Genomic DNA, 24,921 nt, shown 5'->3' on the forward strand with positions numbered 1-24,921 from the left:
CTGTCACAAATGGCCACAAACATTTCACTCTTGAGCACTTCTGGAAGAACAACTCCGAAATCAGGGTGTCAGCAGGGTCAGTTCCTTCAGAAAATTCTAGAGGAGGATCACTCCTCACCACTCCGAGCTTCTGGAGGCTCCAGTGATCCTCAGCCTGTGGCCCCTGGGCCCAAAATCCACCTGGCCTTCCTCCCTCTGGCTGTGTCTCTCCTCTTTGTCTCTTATAAAGACACCTGTCATTGGATTCAGGGCCCATCCAGATAATCCTAAGACCCTTCACTTAACTGCACCTCTCTACATGGTCACACCCCCAGATACCAGGAGACAGGACTCAGGCATATGCTTTCTGGGTCAGCACGCACGGCATCTTCTCTAATGTTATGGCCAGGTATCATCATACATGCAGAGAAGGGGGCCTTCAGGCATTGATGCAGTCTACCCTTTGGGCTTCAGATTCTTCTTTAAGGGCTCTCTGTAGTGTGTGACTCTCCTGCCATGAGCATCAATTATCTCTAGGAACAGAAAGTAACCTGTTTTCTAGCTTTGGAGCATGGGGCCCCTGGGGTTCAAATCTCACCTTGGTCACTGATGCATGTGTGTGTGAGGTGGGGGTCCAGCAGCTGCCCAGGGGAACAAGCTTCCCCACTGGTAAAATCAGCTTCTCACGGTCACCACCAGGTCAGGCTGGAGGCCACAGTCAGCAGCATTTCCAGAGAGGCCACCCTCCCCTGGGCCGGGGTTTTCCCATCTGCGAGGTGGAGGTCAGAGTGTGCCTGACCTGGGCATCCCCTGGCTCCTGGGGATCCCCCAACCTGGGGGCCTGGGCAGTGGTGATGACTGTCCCAGATGCTGCCAAGTCTCTTGTCAGCAGAAGGAACCAAGGCCACAGCTGAGTGGAGTACCTGGTTTATTTCTGATGCAGGGGAATCTCGGGACAGTGGCAGATTCTGGGCTGAGGGGGTGGGTGTCGGGAACGGAGCTAGAACTCCACCTTGCAGGCGGGGAAGGCCTCGTCCTGCATGGACACGGTGCTATTGCTGCCCAGCACGGTGATGCCCAGCGCCTGGTGCCGAGCATGAGTCTCCTCGTACCACTCGTGCATTGCCACTGAATCGAAGGTGGGGATCAGGGTCACCTGCGGGTGAGACAAATGGACTGACAGTGAGGGGGTGCACCCTCCCCTCCTGGCCCAGCCCCTGCTCCACTCCTGGCACCCAAGGCCCTTCTCTGAACCCATTTGCTCTGCTTCCTTTCTCTGTCGCCAGGACGATTGTAGCTGGTGGCCAGTCCATCCCCAAAGTCCCTTCTCTTCCCCACGGCACCCCAGGGACCCTCTCACAACACAGGAGACTAGGCCTCCCTCTGGCTCCTCCCTTGCCCATAGCAGGCTTTTTCTACTGCCACCCCGTGCCTCAAACTCTCCCTCCCAGCTCTCTACAAGCTGCAGGAGGAGCAGGGGCCATGTGGGTTCCCCGTAAGGCTGGGAGTGGGCTCACTCACACCCTGCATGGGTGGCCAGGTGCTCGGAAGCTCCTGCTTCTTCCCAAACTTGCCTTATCCTCCAAAGATCTGCTTCAAGGCTTCCTCTGGAGACAAAGCCAGCCCACAGTCAATTTTCAACTTTGTCAACTGCACAGACATCACCTATTCCTTCTGGCTAATTCTCACAACTGGGATGATTGAGGGCCCGGAGGGTCAGGGGAGGGGATCACACCAGCCCTGCCCTGCACCCAGGCTGCTGCAGACAAAGTGGAAGCAACAGGAAGAGTCCTGGTGGGACTTTGACTCTCACCCTCATTTCTGTGGCCTTGGGGACACAGCTTTGTCTCCCTGGGCCCCACTCCCTCTGTGGGTGGGTGAAGGTCACACAGACCTCCTAAGACTAAGTTCGACAGGAAGATCAGGAGGCCTCGTGCTAAGACTGTCTGAGACCCTGGGGTGGTCACGTACCTGGAGGTCACGGTCCCACTGCTGCTTGCCCGCAAGTAGTGCATCCAGGACGGCCCGCATACCCTCTTCCTTGCGCTGGTCCTGGCCACTGATGACATAGCAGAGTGCACGCACCCGCCGGAAGAATTCCTCGTCCACTAGCCGGGCACTGCTCCCGCTGGGCAGATAGGCCAGGTCAAGGTAGACGGGGGACCCTGGAGGGGCTGCTGACCCACCTGGCCGGCTGCCAGCTGACCCTGTGGGCAAGAAGGACGGGGTCAGTCCTGAGCTCCTGGGACCCGGAAGAGGCTGAGAACCAGAGCCCAGGGAGAGGCTCCCAGCTCTCCCTACACCTCCCCCAAGTAGCTCCCCCTCCCCAGGAGAAGGCCTGATCTATCTTATAGTTGATTAGCTCTCCTTGGCATGGGAAGTTACTCAATGAGCTCTGCAAATACCCATGGTCATACCCTCAGTGCCTGGACCCTCCCTGGCTAGTCTCTGGTCACAGACATACCCAGGGCCAGAGGTAAGGGAAGGTATGAAGGGACAATCAGGGAGGGCTTCCTGGAAGAGGAGGTTTTCAAGCTTAAGCTCCCAAAGCAGCCAGTACCTAGAACAATGTGCTGCTTCTGCAGCGCCCATCTGTTCAACTATTCAAGGAACATTTATCAAGCCCTCCTGGGCATCAGACATTGGGGACATGGCACTAACCGAGAGAGACAAAAATACCCGTCCTCAAGGGCAATGGGGAGATAGAGTGGGTGTGGGAGGGGCAGAATTGCAAGAGGGAGACCCAGGATGTGGCACGGCTCTCGCAAAGCCTCATCTATGGCTCTGAATCCAGAGCCTGTGCAAAGAGGATGAGGCCACCAGTCCCAGGTGTGTCTCAGAATCAACTGATTGAGGACATACCTGGATCTTGGGCATAGGAACCCGGCCAGATGCTTGGCATCTTAGAATCATAACATTGCCAAGCTCAGGGTATGCATCCAGAGGCTGTCAGGGCACTTGCAGAATGCATGAATCCCTCAGCTTGGGGCCAGTGACCTCCCTCACCCATAGCTAGGTGCAGCGGTGGTGAGGACCTTAAGACTCAGGAAGAGAAAGCCACCATAGCTATGGAAGGCACAGGGGAGACAGGAGGCAAAGAGGTAGAACAACGAAGAGAAGACTAGGGGAACATGGGTAGAAGCCTCAGCGCAGGAGGGCAGGGGTAGAGCAAGGACAGCCAAATGACAGCACTGCCTGCTTTTGGAAATGTAGTTTTACCAGGTTGCCCATTTGGTTATATACTAAGCTGCGGTTATGCCAAAGGGCAGAGCTGAGTCGTTGGGGCAGAGACCATCTGGCCTGTAAAGCTTCCGGCCTTCTGAAGACACAGTTTGCTGACATTAGCATGGAGGGTCATTCTATCGGATCCAGTAGGAGGAGGAGACCCCAAGTGGCCAAGTGCCCCGGCAGACAGGGCCTTGGAGGACTCAGCCTCCAGCTGCTAGCCTTGCCCACAGGCTGGGGTTGCCATCTGCTGCTGTGCTGGGGACCCCCGACCTGCTTAAGCTCACAGGGGCCCACTAGGTGCCTGTCTTGGAATGAGCCCAAGAAGGATAAGAGGTGGCAGCTCAGATGGACACTGACGCTAGGAACTGACAGGGCGAGAGAAGCCAGAGACATGGTCAGCTTCTGTAGGGCAGGGCCACCCACGCACCTGGAATAGGTGAGAAGCACTCAGGGACACAAGCTCATGTTACTATCACTGCCAACCTTCATCGCTGCCCACCCCCCACCCCCCACCCCCCGCCCTCCATCAGGGGTCACCAAGCACTAGAACGGGGCAGGTACTAGCCAAGATGAGCTGGGCGTGCAAAGCACATGCCAGGCACCCAAGACTTAGTGTGGCAACAAGAAGAGGAACTAGATAGTAATTTTTCATATGGAGGACATGGACACGTTGGAATATTCTGATACAGTAGCACGCAGGGCAGACTGAACTCAGCAGGATTCAGGGATGCTGATGCGGCAGGAAGCAAGGAATCTGTCTCCTGACCCAGACAATAGTCATACGGGCAGCCCCTCCTCCTCTTATGTGAGACTGAGAGGACTGGGAACATTTTTCCTCCCTCCCACCTCCCTTCATTTTTTGTTTTCCCCCTTCGGGAGCCAAACACGTAAGGACTATGCCATTCAAAACCCACTGCATTAAATCACTGTGCTACATCTGAAACTAATTTAACACCAAAACTAATATAATACTGGAATTAAAACATTTAAAAAGAGATTTAGGGTGGTCACCATGCACGTGGAGAAAGGTGCAGACTCAGAGAAGACTTGAGAAGACCCTTGGTTTCCACCTCAGACTGACCCTCAGCACAGAGGCAGCACACATCAATTAACCAGAGAAGCCACACAAACCTTCCTCTGGGAGAGGGGGAGATTTGGATCTCCAGAGTTAATACATTATTAAATTTGAATGTCCAGTTTTCAACAACAGCAAAAATCACAAGGCATACAAAGAAACAGGAAAGGCAAAACCTAGTCAAAGGAAAAAAAGGGGAAAAAACCCCAGAAACCACTCCTGAGAAAGGCCAAATGGCTGGCTCATTGGATAAAAACTTTAAAACGATTTTTTTTTTTTAAGATTTTATTTTATTATTTATTTATGAGAGACATAGAGAGAGAAAGAGAGAGAGAGGCAGGGACACAGGCAGAGGGAGAAGCAGGCTCCATGCAGGGAGCCCGATGTGGGACTCGATCCCGGGACTCCAGGATCACGCCCTGGGCCTAAGGCAGGCACTAAACAGCTGAGCCACCCAGGGATCCCCTAAAACGATGGTCTTAAAGATGCTCACAGAAAGAAAGGAAGACTGCAAGAGAATGCTGCATGAACAAAACAGAAACATTAAGGATATAGAAAATGTAAAAAGTAAATCCAAAAGAAATTCTGCAACTGAGAAGTACAACTGAAATGAAATATTCACGAGAGGAATTTGATTCATGATTTAAACAGCGATTTTTAATGACAGGACAATGGCACTGATCAAGTCTGAGGAACACAGAGAGTAAGACCGAAGAAAGTGAACAGTGGTTAAGGGACTCGTTGGACACCATCAAAAGGGCCAATACACAGGTCGGAGTCCCAGGAGAGAAAAGGGCAGAATGATTATTTGAAGAAATAATGGCCCTAACTTGCTGTAATTGATGCAAGGCGTGCGTATGAATGTCCAAAAAGCTCAACAGGTTCCAAGTGGGATGACCTCAGAGAGACCCACTGTGACCTGACTGCTGAAAGACAATCTCTGAGAGAAAACAGAGACAAAGGGGAAGTTTATACCTATAAACGTTTATATTAAAAAACATCTCGGGACACCTGGGTGGCTCAGCGATTGAGCGTCTGCCTTCAGCTCAGGGCGTGATCCTGGAGTCCCAGGATCGAGTCCCACGTCAGGCTTCCTGCATGGAGCCTGCTTCTCCCTCTGCCAGTGTCTCTGCCTCTCTCTGTGTCTCTCATGAATAAATAAATAAAATCTTAAAAAAAAAATCTCAACGTGACAACCTTGCAACCCAAGAATTAGAAAAAGAACAAAGAGAAATCCAAAGGTAGCAGAAAAAAATCAAATAGTAAAGATAAAAGCAGAAATTTTTAAAATTGAGACTAGAAAAACATAAAAGATAATCAACAAAACCGCAAGTTGGTTCTTCAAAGAGATTAACAAAATTGACAGCCCTTTACTAGACTAAGAAAAAAGAAGACTCAACTTCCGAAGATCAGAAGAGTGGGGACACTCCTACTGACTCTACAGACGTAAAGGCAGTAAGTAAGAGAGTAGCATGAATAGCTGCACAACCAACAAACTGGATGACCTGGAAGAAATATGCAAATTCCTAGAAACACAAAACCTACTAAGGCCGAATCACAAAGAAACAGAAAAGCTCAACAGATCTATTATTAGTAAGGAGATTGAATCAGTAATTAAAACTCTTCTAGGCTTGGGCACCTGGGTCACTCAGCAGCTGAGCATCCGCCTTTAGCTCAAGTTGTGATCCTGGAGTCCAGACTTCTCCCTTTGCCTACGTCTCTGCCTCTCAGTGTCTTTCATGAATAAATTAATAAAATCTTTTTTAAACAAATTAATTCATTGGGACGCCTGGGTGGCTTAGCAGTTGAGCGTCTGCCTTCTGCTTAGGGCGTGATCCCAGTCCCGGGATGGGAGTCGCACATCCGGCTCCAGACCCACGTCAGGCTCCCTGCGAGGAGTCTGCTTCTCCCTCTGCCTATGTCTCTGCCTCTCTCTCTGTGTCTCTCATGAATAAATAAAATCTTAAAAAAAAAAAAATTAGTTAATCAAGGAATAAAATGTAAGAGCCAAAACCATAAAGCTCTTAGAACAAAGCAAAAGCTTCATAACACCCATCACATGGCTACTATCAAAATTCAGAAAATAGTGTTGGCAAGGATGTGGAGAAACTAAAATCTTTCTGCGTTGTTCGTGGGAATGTAAAATGGTGCAGCCGCTGTGGAAAACAGTATGGTGGTTCCTCGAAAAATCAAAAATAGAATTGCCATGTGATCCAGCACTCCTACTTCTGGGAATATACCCAAAAGACTTGAAAGCATGGTCTCCAAGAGGTATTTGTCCAACCATGTTCAAAGCAGTATGATTCAACCAACAGCAACCAAAAGGTAGAAACAACTCAAGTGTCCATTAACGGGTGAATGGATAAACAAAATATGGTCAGCCACACAATGGAATGTTACTCAACCTTAAAAAGGAAGGAAATTTTTTTTTTAAGACTTTATTTAAGGAAGAGAGAAACAGAGCACACGTGTGCACAAGCAGAGGAGAGAGGCAGAGGGAGAGGGAGAAGCAGCAGGGGGAGTCTGGCATGGGGCTTGATCCCAGGACCATGACCCAAGCAGAAGGCAGACACTGAACTGAGCTACCCAGGCGCCCCAGATATTTAAAAAAAAAAAAAAAATATATATATATATATATATATTTATATGTATATTTTAAAGATATTATTCATTTATTCATGAAAGATACAGAGTGAGAGGCAGAAACACAGGCAGAGGGAGAAGCAGGCTCCCTATGGGGAACCCAATGTGGGACTTGATCCCCAAACCTGGGATCACGACCTGAGCCAAAGACAGATGCTCAACCTCTGAGCCACCCAAGCATCACTAAAAAATATTTTATTTATTTGAGAGAGAGAAGCATGAGCAGAGGGAGGGGCAGAGGGAGAGAGAGAATCTCAAGCTGACTCCTCACTGAGCACTGAGCCTGATGTGAGGCTTGATCTCACAACCCTGAGATCATGACCTGAGATCATAACCTGAGCTGAAATCAAGAGTCAGACGCTTAACCAACTAAGCCACCAGGCACCCAAGGAAGGAATGTCCTTAAAAAAAAAAAAAAAAAAGGCGGAGGAGGGGCGGGTTATGACGCAGGCTACAGGATGGATAAACCACAGAAACATTCTACTAGAGTGAAATAAGACCGAGTATGAAATAAGATAATAGAGTACGATTCTACTCACAGGAGATGCCTAGAGTACCTAAGTCATAGAAACAGCCAAGTAGAATGGTGGGTGCTGGGGAGGAGGAGAGAAGGAATGGGGAGTTAGTATTTAAGGGGGACAGAATTTCAGTTTTGCAAGACAGAAAGAGTCCTAGAGAGCAAGGGCAAGGATGGCTGCACAACAATGTGAATGTACTTAATACAACTGGCGCCATGTTGCATACATTTCATCACAACTAAGGAAAACCAGGAGAAAAGTTAGCCTGGCATACCTGAGACTGCTAGCCTTAGAAAGGTCTGCTTCCAGAGTGGCCCTTGGCTGCAGTCTCGGGAATTTAAATCTCAGAGAGGTCCCCACTGAGTGACAAGGGTGGCCTGTGTGCTCACCTGTCCTGCAGCACTGCGGCTCCTGCTGAACCCCTGCTCCCCCTTTTCTGAGGAGTCTGGAATTTGGGTGCGTGTCAGGCAGAGGGTGCCAATGTAATCAGCGCCCCCCAGAAACCCTGGGCACTGTGTCTTTTACAAACCTCCCTGGTAGGCACCACTTCACATGGGTCATCTTGGGTCCCTGCTTCGGCATTGAAGCACATGGTGTGACTATGCTGGGAGATAGCTCTAGAAGCCTGTGCCTGGCTTCCCCCTCCCGCCCCCCCCCCAGGGGGCCCCACCTCCGCCTGTGCCCCTTGCCCTCAATGATTCTATTCTGTATCCTTTTGCTCTAATAATACAATTCAGCCATCAGGAGAACTGTCAACCAAGTCCTCCCAGCCAATCATCGAACCTGGTGGTGGTGGGATTGGGAACCTCCACACAAAATGGTTAAATATACTATTAAAATTAATTTCACCTATTTCTTCTTACTAGGGCTCAAGTTCATGACGACAGATATGCCCACTTTATGTTTCCACTGACAGCAATGCTTGAGTGCCTAGGAATTACAAGTGCCTAAACAGTGAGGCAGAATTTCCATTTTATGTGAGAAACGGAGGCCCAGAGAGGATGGCAGGTGTGGCTGAGACCACACAGCAAGTATGGAACAAAGACTTGAGCCAGTAACACTGTAGGATGCCAGCTCTTGGGTACTCACCAGGTGGGCCCCGAGTGGTCGTCTTGGGGACTGAGGACTTTCTGGACAGAGGTGCCCGACCTCCCTTGTCACTGGGCTCACTCCGGGTGCTGAGCGGCCGACTGGCCCTGTCTCCACCAGCCAGTCCCTTGGTTTTGGCAGTGCTCGCTGCAGTGGCTTTGGGAGCAGCAGTGCTGGGGTTGGGGCGAGCCAGGGACTTCCGGGTGCGGCTGAGGCCCTCTGTCAGCCGTGCCTGCTCAGGGGGCAGCATCTCAGGGTCCACCATGCATATGCTGGGTGGGGTGGGCAGCGGTGGGGGGAACTTGAGAGGCTCGGGCAGCGGGTCACGGCGAGGGACCCCAAAGCCCTCCATGTCCTCATCTGAGTCCGCGGTGCCAGAGGCGGCAGGCAGGGGGTCTGAGTCAGACAGGGTGGGCAGGGACTCACTGACGGATGTGGGTGGCGTCTCCTCGGCCCCTGGAGCGCCCGCCCGCTCCTGGGACCGAGCACTGCTATCTGAGCTGCCGGGGGATGCGGGTGCTGGCACCATGGGCACAGCCTTTCGGTGCTCAAACTCGCAAGGTGACACCAGGCACAGGTCCACATCATGTGGGGAGGCTGATCGCCGTACCCGGGGGCCACGGAGTGGGAGGCTCAGCCCAGCCTCGCTCGCAGTGGCAGGTGGTGGCGGAAGCACCTGCTCGAAGGACACGGACAGGGACTCGTCTACCTCTGTGGAGTGTGGGGAGCCTACCTCAGCTGGCAGCGAGGGTGTGGTCACTGTGGGTGAGGCATCTGGCCCAGCCTCCCCGCCGCGCAGCGGGCTCAGTGACAGTCGCCCACTGCCTTCAGTTGGGCCCTGCTGGGCTCCAGTAGGTGAGGGTGTGTGAGGCCGGGGTGTGCCAGCATCCAAAAGCAGCTCCAGGGTCTTCTCCTCCCCGGCTGGGCTCAGCCCCAGCTCCAGGCTGCTCTCCTGGCTGGGTGTGGCCACCAGCTGGGGAGCTGGGGAACTATAGACCTCTGCTGGGGGGCTGGCCTCCCCACACCGGAAGCTGGGGGGGCTGTGGGGCCCATTCTCCATTGGTGGGGCACCTGGGCGGGGGACATTGGGTGCTTTGCGGGGTCTGGGGGCCGCCTGGGCACCCGCCTTCTTCACATTAACAGAAGCGGAGACTGCCCGGCGTACCTCCCGGGGCTGGGTCCGAGGGGCGCTTAGCTTGGGGTCCTTCTTCACCTCCCGGGGGACCTTGGCTTCTTTCTCAGCCCTGCGGGGGCCCTCAACTCGAGGCGGGTCCTTCCGGGCCACTCCAGGGCGCTCCTGGGAAGACCTGGTGAGTGCTGTTATCCGGCCTTCTCTTCTTAAGCTGTCCCGGGAGCCCACGCTTTCCTTGCTCTCAGCTCTTCGAGGCCCCGCCAAGTCCTGGGGAGTCACCACGGGCTCCCGCAAGAATCCCAAGTGCTGCAGGCGGACCAGGCCATCCAGGAGGCGGGCAGGTGGTGTGCAGCCAGGGAACAGCACGCGCACCACCTTCTCAGTGGGGCCTGCGGGGTGCCACACTAGCAGGGCGCACACGGAGGCCAGTGTGTGCTCAGCTCCAGCAGCAGGGGGGTGCAGTACATACATGTCGAGCCGGCCCACGCCCATCTTCTGAAAGAGCACAGTGGGCTCAGCTGGGAGCGGCCCGCGGTTCAGAGTCAGGGGTGTAATGCCCAGCCGGGCCAGGAGGCTCAGGGCCAGCTCTGCCTCGTCCTCGCCGCTCACCAGACGGGAGGTGGCCACGCGGGCATTGAGGAACACGACCCCCAGGTTGGGGGAGATAAGCCTGCGCAGCCGGTCATCCCCGGAGCCCCCACCAGCCGCTGCCTCCTCACGCTCTGCCAGCTTGCGCCGCAGCAGACTGTTGAGGCCTGGGAGGCTGTCGGCGCCTGCATGGGTCACCAGCACAGCATCCACCCGGTCCAGGTGCCGCACCAGCTTCCAAAAGCTCGACTTGGGGTTGGAGCCACCATTGACCAGCACTGTGAAGCCATTGACAGCGAAGAAGGCTGCATCGCCGAGGCCGCCAGGGAAGATGTAGCAGCAGGGCCGGGCGAGCCTGAGGAAGCCCACAGATGCCGGCGGCTCAAGCAGCTCAAAGGGAGATGGTGGCTCCAGGGACTCTGCCACATACTCCAGGAACTCGCGTAGGCCCTCAGACGCCGGCAGCTGCATGGGGGGGTTCCATTGCAGCTGGAGTGCGCTCTGGAGGCCAGGCACTTCAGGTGCCAGCTGGGCCCAGTCACCAAAGGTCGGGCAGGTGATAGTCAGCTTGGGCAGGTCTGCAGGTGGGGGCGAGGATGCCAGGAGATCCCGGATCTGCAAGAGGTAATGATTATTAGCCCCTGGAACCAGGCAATACCCAGCCCCTTAGGAAAACTAGGCCAGGACACCCCCATCCTGCTGCCTCCTGGGGCGGAGAATCCCTTGCCCAACCCTTGTCACCCTTAGGACAAAACCCAGCCCTCCCCCAGGTCCACAGAGACACATGGGCCTGCCTCACCATCTACTTCCCTCCCCACCCTTTCTCTTACTCTCCCTACCTCAGGGCCTTGCACTTCCTGTTCTCCTCCTACAGCACAGCTCCCTCCAGGGAGACCTTCCATGTCCCCTACCTCTGTATGCTGTTCCTATCTCACCATCATTTTGTCATTCTCTATAATGGGAAAAGATGGTTTACCAATTATTTTTCCTCATCTGCTCCACCCAGACTAAAGACTCTAGAAAGGACCCTACCCAACTGAGCCTAGAGCCTGGGGTGCCACTGAAGGTCTCTGGGAGGTCTACTGATCTACAGGCGTAGCTTCAAACCATACACTGTGGTGGGTGAGGAAACTGAGCCCCCCAAACAGAAGGGACATGTATCACTGCTACCATTCCACAGAAGAAGAGATGTGATGCAGGGGAGATATATCCCTAGGGCCACACAGCCCAATGGGTAGGAGTCAGGATTCAGAGCCAGGGGAAGCAAGATGAGAAGGTGGCTTACCTCTTTGTCCCCTAGGACCTGGAGGAAGTGGCGGGGCGAGAAGCCCCCCGTCTGGAGCAGCAGCTCCCCTGTCTCTTCCAAGCAGGGCCCAGCCAGCACCAGCAGCTTGTGAGGGGCAGGGTCAAGCAGAAGATTCCGGAGCTGAGGACGGAGACTGTTAAAGCCCCTACTCTATGTGATGACAAAGCCTGTACACACACCCATGCTGGAATGGACCCCAGCCCCAAATTTACATATAACCACCCCAGCCCAGCACTCAACTAGAAGCCAGAAGCATACCCTCTGGGCCTCCTGCTGAGCCCTGCTCCCCTCACCCCCGTACCCTGCGGCTCATCCTACAAAGCCATGCTCCAGTGCCTCCTCTTCTTAGAAGCCCACCATACCCTTTCTGGACTCCCTCTAGCCCACTTCTCTCTCTGGCCCAGCCTCAATGCCACGGGGAAGAGTATCTGTGTCTAGCTCTATCTCCTTCAGAACTCCTCAAGGACCATTTCTGATCAAAGGGATCAACCCGAACCAGGTTCTTTAGAGGGGTGTCCTGGGGCTCTAGCTTGTCCATCTTTCCCACGGATAACTGGAAGAAAGGCATAGTGTCCACAAGCTACAAGTATTAAGAAGTCAATCCACATAATTCCTGGGGCCCAGCCACGAGGGAGGCACAAGATGCAAAAGTCAAATCCTGACTTCCAGCCTCCAGACATTCCCCACTCTGTTCCTTCCTCCCAAACTCTAATCTTTCCTGACTTCACCTGCTCCCACCATCACCCCTGAGGAGGGAATAAGCTGCAGCTGGGTCCACCTGGGGAGGCTTCCTGGAGGGGGGTGATGCAATGGGGTGTCAAGAGGATTTCCAACAGCACAAAGTCAGGGAGGCAGGAAGTCAGGACTTGGGATGGCTCTGGTCCTGGCAGCCTACTCCCTACAGGAGACAACTATTCCATACCTCATCACATAGGGACTTGTCTGATGGATTTAGGAGGACCAGGGTCTCCAGGGTGTCTCCACGGTGGTGCAAACTCCGCTGGCCTGCGAGGAAATTGGGCACAGTAAGTCTGGGGCTGGGCCATGTGTACCGGGCCAGGCTGTCCCGGTGTTGAACCCTGACTCCCTGTGTGACTCCAGGCAGCCATAAACCCCTCCAGAACTCTGCTTCTCAGGGTCATCTGAGGGTCAACAGCACACGGTAGAGCTATAGGTCAGGATGAGGCAAGAACAGGAAATCTGCCTTGGCAGGCCTCAAACTGGAAACAGCAATGACAACATAGACTCTACTGCTTGCAGGCCCCAATTCACAGCAGTCAGCCCTATGGGGGATGCCACTGTCACCCCCATTTTATAGGCAAGAAGCCTGAGCCCAGGGAGGGCCAATGAGGGATACCAGGAAGAGGGGAGAACATGGGCAAAGGCTCTGAAGCAGGCCTGGGCTCCAAGTGTCTGAGGATCACAAAGTGGCAGGTGAGGTTAGAATAGGGGAGCATGGGGGCAAGGGGGCCATGAAGAGGGGAGTAAGGATGATTCTGGAATCTGAACCTGGTCTGCCCCCAGAGCCCAATGTTTCAAAAATGGAGCACCAGGACTGAGGCTGGAGAGGTAAGGACCTTTTGGCACTGGTCTACTTTTTATCAATTTATCACATGCTTATTATCATGTACGGATATTGCCCCATTCCGGTGGGGAAACCAAGGCATAGAGAGAGGAAATGGCTGCCATGGTCACACAGAGCAGATAGGATTTCCAGCCCCCCCATCTCGTGAGGGGTCAGGAAGCCACCAGGAATGGTTAGGACAATGAGGCGCGAAGGACACTTCCTTCCTCTCCTGCAGCAGCCTGGAGCTGACTCAACGGGCTGGCTGAGGCAAGAGGGACTGCAGGACACACCTGGAACCCGCCCAGCTGCTGCTCTGTGCAGTAGGTCACCCTGCACGGTGCAGAGGTGGTCCAGGCATCCCGACCCCTTTCTCGATCTTGCTCCTTTCCCAGCTCCCCATCTACTGAGCACCTACTGTGCACCCAGTCCTGTACAGGGGTCACAGACACAAGCCAGACCCAGTCCCTGCCACACGGGGCCCACACTCCACCCTCCAGGGCCCCTCAAGCAGCCCCTCACTTTCCAAATATCTTCTCACCTCACCTAGGCCCCTCCCTCCACTTGACACACCAACCCCAGATGCCTTTCATCCAAAGAACCCACTTTTGGAGATCCCCCCGGCCCCTCCCACTCAGCTGCCTCATCTGCAAAATGGGGACAAAAACAGGAGTTCCTGTCTTGTGTATAACTGATGTCCAAGGGAGTTAGCACTGGGTCAGGGCCCACCCCTGCTCTGCAATCTGTAGAGCTGAGCTGTATTATTGCTGTTCTTTACAAGTGTACCTTACCCCCCCTTCCCCCCAATGCCTGTCACAGAGCTCACACTTGGAGAACATATGCCTGGTGAAGCATATGGAAGGGGAGCAGCTGAGGCATGCGGGGTCCCCGGTCTCACCTTTCACGATGCTGGAGAAGGTGGCAGAGTGCCGGGACACAAAAACCTTGAGCTGCTCGTCAAGGCTGCAAATGCTAGGGTCAATGTCCCAGGACCGGATGCCTGTCATGGGGGGAAAGGGAGAGCAGGAGAAGTGAGAGAGGGAATCAGCTGGGCTCCCCAGCTCCCCGGAAATCTCAGTACCTAGCATCTGGCAGGTGGGAGCAATCCCAGCCCCTCCCCTCAACCTGCCTCCACTATGCAACAGCCTGGAGTTTCACAACTACCCAAAGTGCCCCTGCACCCGCATCAAGGAACCCAAAGCGTAACTCAGCATTTCAGAGAAGAGTCACATCAGTACCAAAGCTCCCACCTCCTATTAAACAGTCATCTCCTCCCCTCCATCATCTCCCCGACCCCCACCACTGGTCTCACAGCTCCTCCATCCTGCCAGACAGGCTCCTACCTCTTGGCTTTTGCACCAGCTGCTCCTGCTCTCAGGAGGCCCTTCCATCTGACTACCCTTCAGGTCCTCAGCCCCTTGCATCCTTCTGAGCACTGCTGACAGCTTGTGAGCTTAAAACCTGTTCCACCTCCTCACCCATTTTGGGTCTATCTCCCTACCAGACTGTTGGCCCTGTGAGAGCAGAGCTGAACCTGCCTGTGGTCTCCACACTATCCCTGCGCATGGGCCAGTGGGGAGGGAAGGAGGAGGACTCGGGCGCAGACTGACGACATTCCCGAACACCAGAACAAAAGTGCGCGCTGCCTTCCCATTTTACAGGCGCCAGACCGCAGGCCCTGCCCATCTGATTCGGGGGGGATGAATGGCCTCCAAACACGGTGTGGGGTGCACCACGCCCGAGCCCGCCGGTTCCACCGTGCCAAGTGGCTGCAGGTGAACCTTGCAGGTGCACCCATGACTCACCTCCCCAGATGCCAAATCCCCCGGGCAGGCCGCGCCCGCCCACACCCCAATTAGCAAGCTCCCTGTGGAGCAACGGAATATGGGCCCCGCGGCTGCGGGCCCGGCCTCTCCACCCCTGCTCCCTCCACGACGTCTAGGCTGCTAAGACCAGGGGATTCGAGAAGACCCCCGCTCCCCTCGGCCGGCTCGCTGGGCGGGAAGCGGAGCTATGGTCCGCGCTGCCCAATCACGCGGGTCCTAGAGCCGGGCGCGAGTCCCATCCCTGGGCTGCACCCGAGTCGGGGCGGGGCAGCCCAACAGGCCCGGGCGCCGCCCCCTCCGTGGGCACCCAAGGCCTCAGCCCGCGCCCTGCGCCTAACACGGTGAGGAGGCTCGAGCCTCCCGGCCTCTGGATCCCGCCGCCCCCCTCCTCCCCGCCCCCAGCTCGGCCGCCCCACCCCCCAGCCCTCGGGCCCAGACGCACGGCCGCGCCCGCCTCCCGCGCCCCGCGCCCCCAGGCCGGCCCGACCTCGCTCGAGCTCCTCCAGCACGTAGGCAAGCAGCCCCGAGCACCCGCACTCGCCGCCCACCACGAGCAGCAGCGAGCTCGGCGCCAGGGCAGCCCCGGGACCCGCCGCCGCCGCCGCCGCCATCTTCGCGCCGCACTGACGCTCCGAGCGCCCACCCGCTGGCCCCGCCCCTTAAAGGGGCCGAACCGGAAGAACTGGAGACCCCGCCCGGAAGCCCCCTCGCCCCTCGCCTGCCCCCGGCCGCCCCCCCTTCAGGTCTTGGCTGCTGGGGACGCGGGTACCTAAGTGGATCTCCACTTTGGCCACCCCGCCCCAACTGACCATTCCTTCGTCCATGCGTCCTTCATTCATTCAACAAGCTTTAACTGCCTGCCTGCCACGTGCCCTCCGGGGGCTCATGATCGCAGGGGCCCACTGGGAACCAGGCCCACATGCTCCTAGCTCCCTGGGTCAGGGCTTAACAGAGAAAAGAAAGGTATCTTATAGCTAGGGTTTTAAGGGATGTGTAGGAGTTTGACAGGTGTGAGTGGTGGGGCCAGAGCATCTGAAGCAGAAGTTAGAGCATGTGCAAAGTCTTAGAGGTAGGAAAGTACTTTTGTGTTTGGGGCACATTCCAGAGCACTCTGGGCCCTGGAGCAGGGTGACACGTTTGCACCTATGTGCCAGGCATTTTACTGCATTAGCTCATTGAATAAATTTATGAGGTAGGTGATGTTATTATGCTCATTTCAGAGGAAAAGAAACCGAGGCTTGGAGAAATTAAGTCACCAGCCCCTTAAGTGGTAGAGCAGAGTTGAAGCCAAGTGAGTCTGGTTCTAGAAGCAGCCTGTGGCAGGCACTGACTGCCTGTCTCACATGGGTACCCCTCCCTCCCCAGACAATCTCATTCAGCCCTTGAAGCTATGGTGGCCACTACTTAAAAATATTTTGTTGCATCAAACTTTTCGATGGTTGTCTGTGCCCAGGGAGGGCTGAGCTGTCTCTCTTGGAAGTGAGGTCTCCATCCCTGGAGGTATACAAGACAAATCAAGACAGAAATGGAAAGGCCTGGGAAACAGGATTGGCCTCCTGTCCGCCTTTCGTTATCTGGGGTTGTTTAGCCCAACTTCCTCTCTGGTCAGTGTGTAACAGTCACTGGCCACGTGCTGTCTAACGTTCCAGTACTCCACTTCCTCTCCCTTTTTGGCCCTGGCATTCTTCCTCTATCCCAGTCCCTCCTTCTTAGCTCCCTCCCCCGTGTCCTGGCTGCCTGTGATTTCTTACATTATTGCTTTGAGCAATAATAGGACTGGGAGTGTCTATATCAGGCTCTATTTCCCCTACCAGGCTGGGAGTTGGAGGCCAGGCCAGTTAGAGGCCTCTCTGAGCCCTGGGCTTTTGTAAGACAAGGCTGAGCATCCTGGAAATGCATGATAAAGGCTTGTGGAATGGAGATGAAAAGCCCATTAGTCTACCACTCATTTATTACTTATTCCTTCATGTATATTTACTGGTTAAGACTTGAACCCAGGACCTTCTGACTGAAGTCTATGGTCTTCCTCCTGCCTACGGCTGTGAGTTATGACTGTTGCTATCAATTCTAGTTTGTCTTAAAGGGCCCTGATGTGTGAGGATGTGTCTCCACCAGGGTGTCTGACTTGGGAGGAAAGGTCCTCCCTAAGGACTGTGGGGGCTGATGTTCTGAATGTTCTGGAGTCCTAAGGTTTTTCTGTCATCCAGGTTGATGATGCTTGTATGGGAAATGTGGGGAGCATTTCCCCAGGGATGAAGCATCTGGGTTATCACTTCTGAAATCCCAGGCAGCAGACTCAGGTTACTTCCTTCCTGCCTTTGTCTCCACCCAGCTCTATGCCTGTTTCAAGGTCATCTGTCCCTAGAGGGATCAGATGATACCATTTGTGGGGAAAAATGGAACTCAGCCTTCAGGACTGCTGGGCACTTTTGTTTTCTTACCCTGGCAATTCTTTTCTCTTTTTAACATTTTTCTTGAGGCTTAACATAAGGCATGGTCAAGTTCACAAGTGTCAAAAGTGGTGGTTGACGAGGGCGATGGCACTCTGGTCAGGATCTAGGACATTCCCAGCTCCTGGCAGTTCCCTGGACTCTACAATTGACACTCCCCTCTCTCAAGGCAACCACTGCCCCGACCTCTGTCATCATAGGTGAGTTTTACCTGGTTCTAAACTTCACATAAATGGGATCACAGAGGATGGCCACTCTTGATTCTGGTTTCTCTTATGGTAAGGGGCACGCATTGGTCCTTTTCATGGCTGCGTAGCATTCTTAGGGAATGCTTTTTTTTTTTTTTTTTTTTTTTTACGTTGTGGTAAAATACATACAACATATAACTTCTTTTAACCATCTCAAAGTATATAATTCAAAGACAGTACAATGTCATGCAACCTTCACTAATACTAGTTCCAAACAACTTGCATCCTCTTAAAAGGAAACCCTATTTCCATTCCATTCCCTCAGCCCCTGGCAACCACTATTCTACTTTCTGCCCCTACAGATTTATCTGTTCTGGACATTTCATACACTGTGTGGCCATTTCTATCTGGCTTCCTTCCCTCAGCATATTGTTTCAAGGTACATCCATGTTGTATCCACGTCTGACTACTTTATTCCTTTGTATGGTTTTACTACATCTTGTTTATCCATTCATACATTGGTGGATGCTGGAGTTGTTTCTGCCTTTTTGCTATTGTGACAAGTGCTGCTGTGAACATTCATGGATACGTTTTTGTTGAATACCAGCTCTCCATTCCCTTGTGTATAAGCCTGGGAGTGGAACTGCTGGGTCACATGGTAATTCTATGTTTAGTTTTTTTGAAGAACTGCCAGAGCATTTTCCACGGCGGCTGCACCATTTCACATTCCCGTCAGCAATATATGAGAGTTCCAATGCCTCTGTGTCCTTGAAAACACCTGGATTTTATCATCACCATCATTACTATTATTGTTATTAAAACCTCTGGGTACCACTTTTTCACTGTTTGTCCATTTCCCCTGTCGGTGGACATTTGGGTTGTTTCCAATTTGGGGCTATCATGGATAAAACTGTTTTGAACCTTTTTTGTACATGTCTTTTAGTGACTATACCTCATTCTCTCCCAGTAAATGCCTAGGGGCAGGATGGCTGGGAGATGGGGTAAGAGATGGCCAGACTGTTTTCTCAAGGGGTTGGTGAGGAAGTCTGTGCTACATCCATCCTCACCAATATTTCAATTTCAGCCTCTTTAGTATTTGCCTTTCTTTCCTCCTTCTATCCCTCTCACCAGTGCTGTACATCTGTGGCATCCATTAAGCATGTGTGTTGAGAACCCTAGTTCTGGGTGCTGGGAAGGGGATCATAACTGTTGGTCCTAGGTGCACATCACTTCCAGTCTGGGCCTGAAGGGAGCCTGAAGTCCCTGGGACTGTATGCTTTATGTGTTCATTTCACCCTTGCAACAATTTGTGTTTATTCTCTGAGTAAACATATTTAATAAATGGACAAGTGAGATTTGGAGAGGTCAAGGAACAGATTCAGTGTTTAGCACCCTGGCCGGGATGTGAAACCCAGGACCTCTGATGCCAGGCCCTGCAATATTCATTCATCATTCATTTGTTCATTCATTCCTCTGCAAGCAATTTTTTAACAACTTCCTGTGCCCCTGAGAGGTCTCAGTCCTGGTTCCCAAGGAGATCTCAGTATGCCGGAGAAAGAGCTATCCATAGATGTTCCCCCAGCCCTGGGGCGACAGGGTTGGGCTGAAGGGTGGGTCCCAGAGCTGGAAGGGTTAGGAGTAGAGAAGTAAGGGCTTTGTCTGGGGAAACAGGGAAGGTATCCTTGAAAAAGAGACATTGGAGCGAGGCTTTTGAGGAGTGCACATAAGGCAGATGATATATTCATTAGTTCAACAAACACTTCCAGCCTGAATCCTCTGCGCCAACCTCACCCCAGCCTGGTCGCAAGGAGTCCCCAGGCTGGAGGAGTCAGAACCAGACACAGACTCCCCAAAAGGTCATGGATGAGCTGCAAGGAGAGGTGGAGTATAGAGATGCCCTGGAGGGGAGGGACATGGGTGATTTTCAGGGGCCAGCAGGTGTCTCCTGGATAGAAGCTGTGGCTCCAATTTGCTCTCCCAGAGCAGAAGCAGCAGGTACTGAATGTTTTTACTTTGGAATATATTGCTTGGGTTAAATGAGGCCAAGATGACATGGTTCTGCCCAGAGAGATGCTTGGGCCTGTTCCAAACCACTTCCTTGCAGTGGAGCTTGTTTCCCCAGGTGAAATATGTGGGAGGAAAAACAACTTTCCCCACCCCACCTCCATGGGCCTGGTGGAGTGGTGGTGATGGAGGACTGATTTGTTGCTTGTGGATAGAGGTCCATGCATGTGAGATATTTGAGACCTGTGAGTAGAACAAGGAGGTCCCAACCAAACCTGGAGACATCTAGGAGGACTTCCCAGGGGAAGCAACACTTGAGTCAGAACCTGATGGAGGAGGAATTGGGACAAGTATGGGACAGTGCAAGGAGCACCTGAGGAGGAAGAGCATTTCCTGTGGAGGAAAACAGCATGTGCAAAGGCCCTGAGGCCAGAACAGACTGGGTGTGCAGGAAGACTAAGAAGACCACAGAGTGGCTGGATGGGGTAACTAGGAAATGCAAGAGGGTGTGGCCCGGGAGGCTTGTGGGGGTTGGGCCACACAGGGCCTCCGGGTCACAAGAAGGTGTGTGGATTTTAGTCTGAGGGCTCTGGGGACCCATGGACAGTGTGGGGGCAAAGGGGACATAGAATGTGAACTGTAAAAACAATCATGAGCTGGTTCCAAGCATTTTATGAGATCAATGTGCATCACTACCCATTCCGTTGTACAGGTGGGTAAGTGACGTGCCCAGCATCACACAGCACGTGGCAGACCTAGGATTTGAATGCCCTCAGTTTTGGAGGCTGGCTGGGCTCTTGAACACTTAGCTGGGAGCAGCCGGGTCCAGACGGTGGCCCGCTTGCCATCAGTTCATCGTGCCAAATCGCCAGGGTGCGGCGGCGGGAGGGAGGCAACTGTGAGTGGGGGAGGCTGCATTTTGTTCGTTCCTAGCCCAGTCCTCCGCGAGGACCCTCAGCCCCACCCGCAACTCCCCCCCAATCCACGCAAAGGCGCCGCCTGAAATGGCGATTTCCTGCGCTCGGCTCCCACCTGCCCCGGGCGCGCCCTAACTCCGCCCCCAGGGCGGATTGGACGAGGCCGCGCGGCGGGCGCCCAATGGTGGCTCAGGATGCAAGTTCCCGCCCCTTCCTCTCCCTCAGGCCACGCCCCCAGCCCCGCCTCCGGGCCGGCCCTGGGTCGTGAGCTGGTGGAGGGAGGTGGCTGGTTGGACCTGGTTAGGTCCCTGGGGGCTGCAGAGGACCTTGGAGTGGTGCTCCGAGCCAATATTGAGCACGTCATCTCCAGAAATGACGTGTGTCCCTTCCCTCCTCCCACACACGTGTGTGGAGCGCACACTGCGTGCCAGACCCTGTCCCAGGCCAGCAGCGGCCCTGCCTTGAGGAGCTCCCAGCTCAGTGTTCTCAAGAGGCCCGAGGGCTCCCTAATTGTTTTTTTTTTTTTTTTTTTTTTTATTTATTTTTTTCCCTAATTGTTAATACTAGATTCATTCATTCATGATTCCGCTTGACATGTTTCAGGAGCACCTAAGCACGTACTATACACCAGGCAAAGGGGAGACAGTATTTTCTGGGATCTCGTCCTGGCTTTTAAGGAGCTTGCTGACCTGATTGGGAGACAGACAAGAAAACTGGTATGATGTGGAGAACACAGGGAGTTCTCCACCCAGCCTTGGGGGTCAAGGAAGATTTTCAGGAAGAGGGGGCATTTCAGCTGAGAGCAGGAAAGAAGGCAGCTCATCCAGGAGAAGAGAGAGGAAGGGGGTTCCTGGCGGTGGGAACAGCAGCGTGCAAAGGCCAGCAGGAGAGTTGTGTCGGAGGAATTAAAGACATCCAGGAGGACAGGTCTGGAGGAGGATGCTAGAGAAGATAGGGAGGCCAAGGCAGAGGGGGCGAGGCTGGGCGGGAGAAGGGGGGGCACAGAGCGACTGGAGCCTGGTGGGTGGGGGGAGAGAGAGAGAGAGAGAGGCAGAGACACAGGCAGAGGGAGATGCAGGCTCCATGCAGGGAGCCTGACGTGGGACTCAATCCCAGGTCTCCAGGATCAGGCCCTAGGCTGAAGGTGGTGCTAAACTGCTGAGCCACCGGGGCTGCCCTTTTTTTTGGTTTCTTAAGATTTTATTTATTTATTCATGAGAGACCCAGAGATAGAGGCAGAGACATAGGTAGAGGGAGAAGCAGGCTCCCTTTGGGGAGCTTATGCCGGACTCGATGCCAGGACTCCAGGATCACCACGTGAGCCAAAAGCAGAGGCTCAACGACGGAGCCACCCAGTCGTCCCTGAATTTCATCTTTGAAGCCCCGATCTGATCCAGAGCAGGAGGTGACCTGCCTGGGTGGCTTGCAGTCTTGGGAGCTGGTTAGAGGGGACAGAGATGGGTCCACCAGGCTTCCCACCCCAGGCAGCACCATGTCCTTACATCCACACCCGAACCAAGTCAGACAGTCACCGTCGTACTCGCATCTCCCATCCCACTAATGACTGGACAGGAAACACAAGGCTGAGGACAACACGGAGGTCAAAGGTTCACCCCCCAAGCCTGGTGGGTTTCAAATCCCAACTATATCCCTCCCCAGCTTGTGACTGCTCCGTGCCTCAGTTTCCCCATCGTTTGAACCCCTATCATAACCGCCTTCACCTAGGAGGGTCTCTGTGGAGATTAAATGATTTAAAACGTGCAGGATCCAGCCCAGCATGTGCTAAACTCTCACCTGGTTAGCTATCCTGTAATTTATTGTTTTCCTTTGGAAATCGACTGGCCACAAGTAGCTCTCTTCAGTAGACAGCTGGCAGTGACCCAGCTGGGGTCTTCCCAGCAAGACCACATCCCACCCCAGACCTGTTTTCTGATGCATCAACTTTAATCCCAATAAAGCTGACGCCCTGTTCCTGAACATAATTAAACATTGATTCATTTGAACTTTGCAGTTTACCTTTTGCATTCCGAATCAGTGTGTATGAGTCTCAACATTTTCAGAGGACCCTAGAGTCCTTGGGAATGCTGGGTGAGAGGGGTTGACACAGCCCTGCCTGACAGTGCCTTCATTGGTATTCCTAGAAGCATGAGAGCCCAAAGCCCTGAGTTCAAGTCCAGCTGTGCCTTATATTGCCTGTGTATCTTGGGCAAATACCTTGGTGTCTCTGATCTGCGGTTTTCCCATTTGTCAAAAGTGACAGCATCAAGGCCCCTAGTCGAATATTCTTAGCCCCTCATACCCCCCACTCCTCCACATCTGGGTACAAGTCCAGGTCATCTGTGGTGGGAAAGCAAGATCCGAAGGGGTGGCATAAATGAGGGTGCAGCCCTGGCCTGGGGCATGGCAAGGGATTTATTTGGGAGCAGTGGTGGCTGTGGTGGTTTGGAGGCTGGAGAGGGCAGAGGCTCCAAGTTCCTACTGATCCCTCCCCTGAGCTGGACCCAGGGCCAACAGTGGACGAGCCTCACATACTCTTGACATTCTCACATTGGGCATAGAACCACCTTGGCTCCCAGAGTCCTTTGTTTGTGCTTCAGTTTTCCTCATCTGTAAAATGGAAATGATTGTACATACCTGTGGGATGGCGTGTAAGGTACACAGGAAGAGCTCAATAATTGTTGAAGGGAGTCCTTGTTTTGTTTTAAACTATCATTCTAGGAGGATTTGGGAGTATAGGGATTAAGGATCCCAGTGACCTGCCTAGATTTGAATCCCAACTCTGCCTCTCACCTGCTGTGTGACCTCGGGCACATGGCTTACAGTTTTGCTCTGTTTCCCTCTCTGTAAAATCAGTTAAGGGGATTAAAGGAGTGAACACTGGTAGAGTTCTGCGCAGTCCCTGGCTCCCTTTGAGAGGGTCCCTGACTCTTGAGAGGGTCCTTGCCTGCAAGTGGCCGGCTTGCAGCCTTGCGATCGCCCTTCGGCCCAGTGCTGCCACCTGCTGGTACTCTGGAGGTGTGAGCTGAGCCCCGCTCCCACTCCCTCTGGACCTATCGTATCTCTTGATCCAATCATCCTTTTATATTGTCCGCCCTCCTCAAGCCAGTCCAATTCCTTGCTTCTTTGAATGAGTCCCTTGCTAGAGCCCTGCAGGTCACGGCTGGGACCTTGCAAAGGGCCAGCACCGCCCTCGTCCCATTAGTTCTCTAGAAAATAATTACTGTTTTTAATCCCTGTTTTATGTGATAAACTGAGGTTGCCCTCATTGATTTCTCTTTGTGACCACTGGCCTGAGGGTCCCAAGTAGATCCAGCAAGAGGTCCTCAGAGCCTCAGAGCATTTGCATTCACAGTGCCCTTTGCTGGGAATGCCCTTCCTCCAATTCCTATTGTCCCTAGCAGGATGTCCTCGCTCTACAGCTTCCACTCTTCCAGCAATAGTTTCCCAGCATCCCAAGCAGAGCCTCCTTCCCTCTAATCCCTCTCCCTTCCTTTGTCCATGCCCTGCCCTTAGATATTGGGTTCTGTTGCCCCACATCCCCTTCCAGACTTCAGATGGTCCCCCAGACCCTGGGCATTACATGCACATGGGTATGGATCCAGGTTGTGTTCATTGAATGAATGATTACACAAACAACTGTATTAAAGAAATGGCTTATTCTGAGAGTTGGTACAGCTTCATTTCACACCCTTCCAACCTCTCAGGAACTCGGTCTTCCTGTCTATAAAATGAATATACTATTGCACCCACTTTATGTTTCAAAGGATTGGGGGAAATAGCACTTATCAGGCATTCAGCACATTGCCAAGTACACAGTAGGTTTTCTGGAACCATATGAGTACTGCCTTTCTTTCCACTCAGGACACCTTTGAACGCAGCATCACCTACTTCTATCTACTTCATCTCCCTCAGTACTCCTCCACCCCCACTCACTCCACCCCAGTACCCTAGGCCATTGACCACAGAAATGTGGGGAGAAGAAGATAAGAGTATATGGTAATCACAAGGGCTCTGAATTCCATGTTCCCTGCTCTTACCATTGCCTGTTGCCCTGATATCAGGGACTATAGTTGGGGATGGACAAACATGTGGAAGTGGACCCCTAGGTTTGAAGTCTTGGTTTTGGTCCTGGAGGCCAGGTGGCCCTTCATGCTCTGTCTACATTCTGGCCCCAAGTGGCCACACTCCATCTCAGGTTGATTCTATCCCATTTGTATCACCAGCCCAACCTATCCTCTGCGTATCAGACTCAAATATCCAACTGTACTGGGTATTCTCATTGGGCGTCTTGAAGGCATTTCCAGCTCAGCAAGTCCAAAGTACAGACCTGTTTTTCACCCCAAGATCTGCCACTTCTCCATCAATATGATGGATGGCTTCACCATCTCCCAGCCTCCCAGACCCCAAATCTGGT

General features: G+C 53.4%; 1 protein-coding gene across 3 annotated transcripts; it reads right to left on the reverse strand.

Moving 5' to 3' along the window:
- Positions 1-890: 890 nt before the first annotated feature.
- Positions 891-15,579, reverse strand: MAP1S (microtubule associated protein 1S). Of its 3 annotated transcripts, XR_012012169.1 has the most exons (8): positions 15,436-15,579; positions 14,021-14,122; positions 12,481-12,563; positions 11,538-11,678; positions 8,533-10,867; positions 1,951-2,186; positions 1,501-1,586; positions 891-1,135 (listed from the first exon to the last, which is right to left on the reverse strand). XR_012012169.1 is itself a non-coding variant. In XM_072786797.1 (7 exons), exons 1-7 carry the CDS (start codon positions 15,557-15,559, stop codon positions 980-982), a joined length of 3,177 nt encoding a protein of 1,058 aa, XP_072642898.1. In that variant the 5' UTR covers positions 15,560-15,579; the 3' UTR covers positions 891-979. The 3 variants fall into 3 exon arrangements, 2 of the variants coding, with proteins under 2 accessions (XP_072642898.1, XP_072642899.1); XM_072786797.1 differs by lacking the exon at positions 1,501-1,586; XM_072786798.1 differs by lacking the exons at positions 1,501-1,586; positions 15,436-15,579 and adding an exon at positions 14,466-14,912 and having other exon boundaries at positions 11,538-11,691.
- Between the last annotated feature and the right edge of the window lie 9,342 nt (positions 15,580-24,921).

The sequence above is a fragment of the Canis lupus genome, chromosome 19, assembly GCF_048164855.1.
Source record: "Canis lupus baileyi chromosome 19, mCanLup2.hap1, whole genome shotgun sequence".
Taxonomy (NCBI): Eukaryota; Metazoa; Chordata; class Mammalia; order Carnivora; family Canidae; genus Canis; species Canis lupus.

Coding starts and splice junctions, on each gene's coding strand:
- MAP1S (XM_072786797.1), bottom strand. CDS start 15,559: ATGGCGGCGGCGGCGGCGGCGGGTCCCGGGGCTGCCCTGGCGCCGAGC. Junction 2,187..8,532: donor GACCACTCGGGGCCCACCTG/GTGAGTACCCAA, acceptor TCTTGCCCACAG/GGTCAGCTGGCAGCCGGCCA. Junction 1,136..1,950: donor AGTGGGACCGTGACCTCCAG/GTACGTGACCAC, acceptor TCTCACCCGCAG/GTGACCCTGATCCCCACCTT.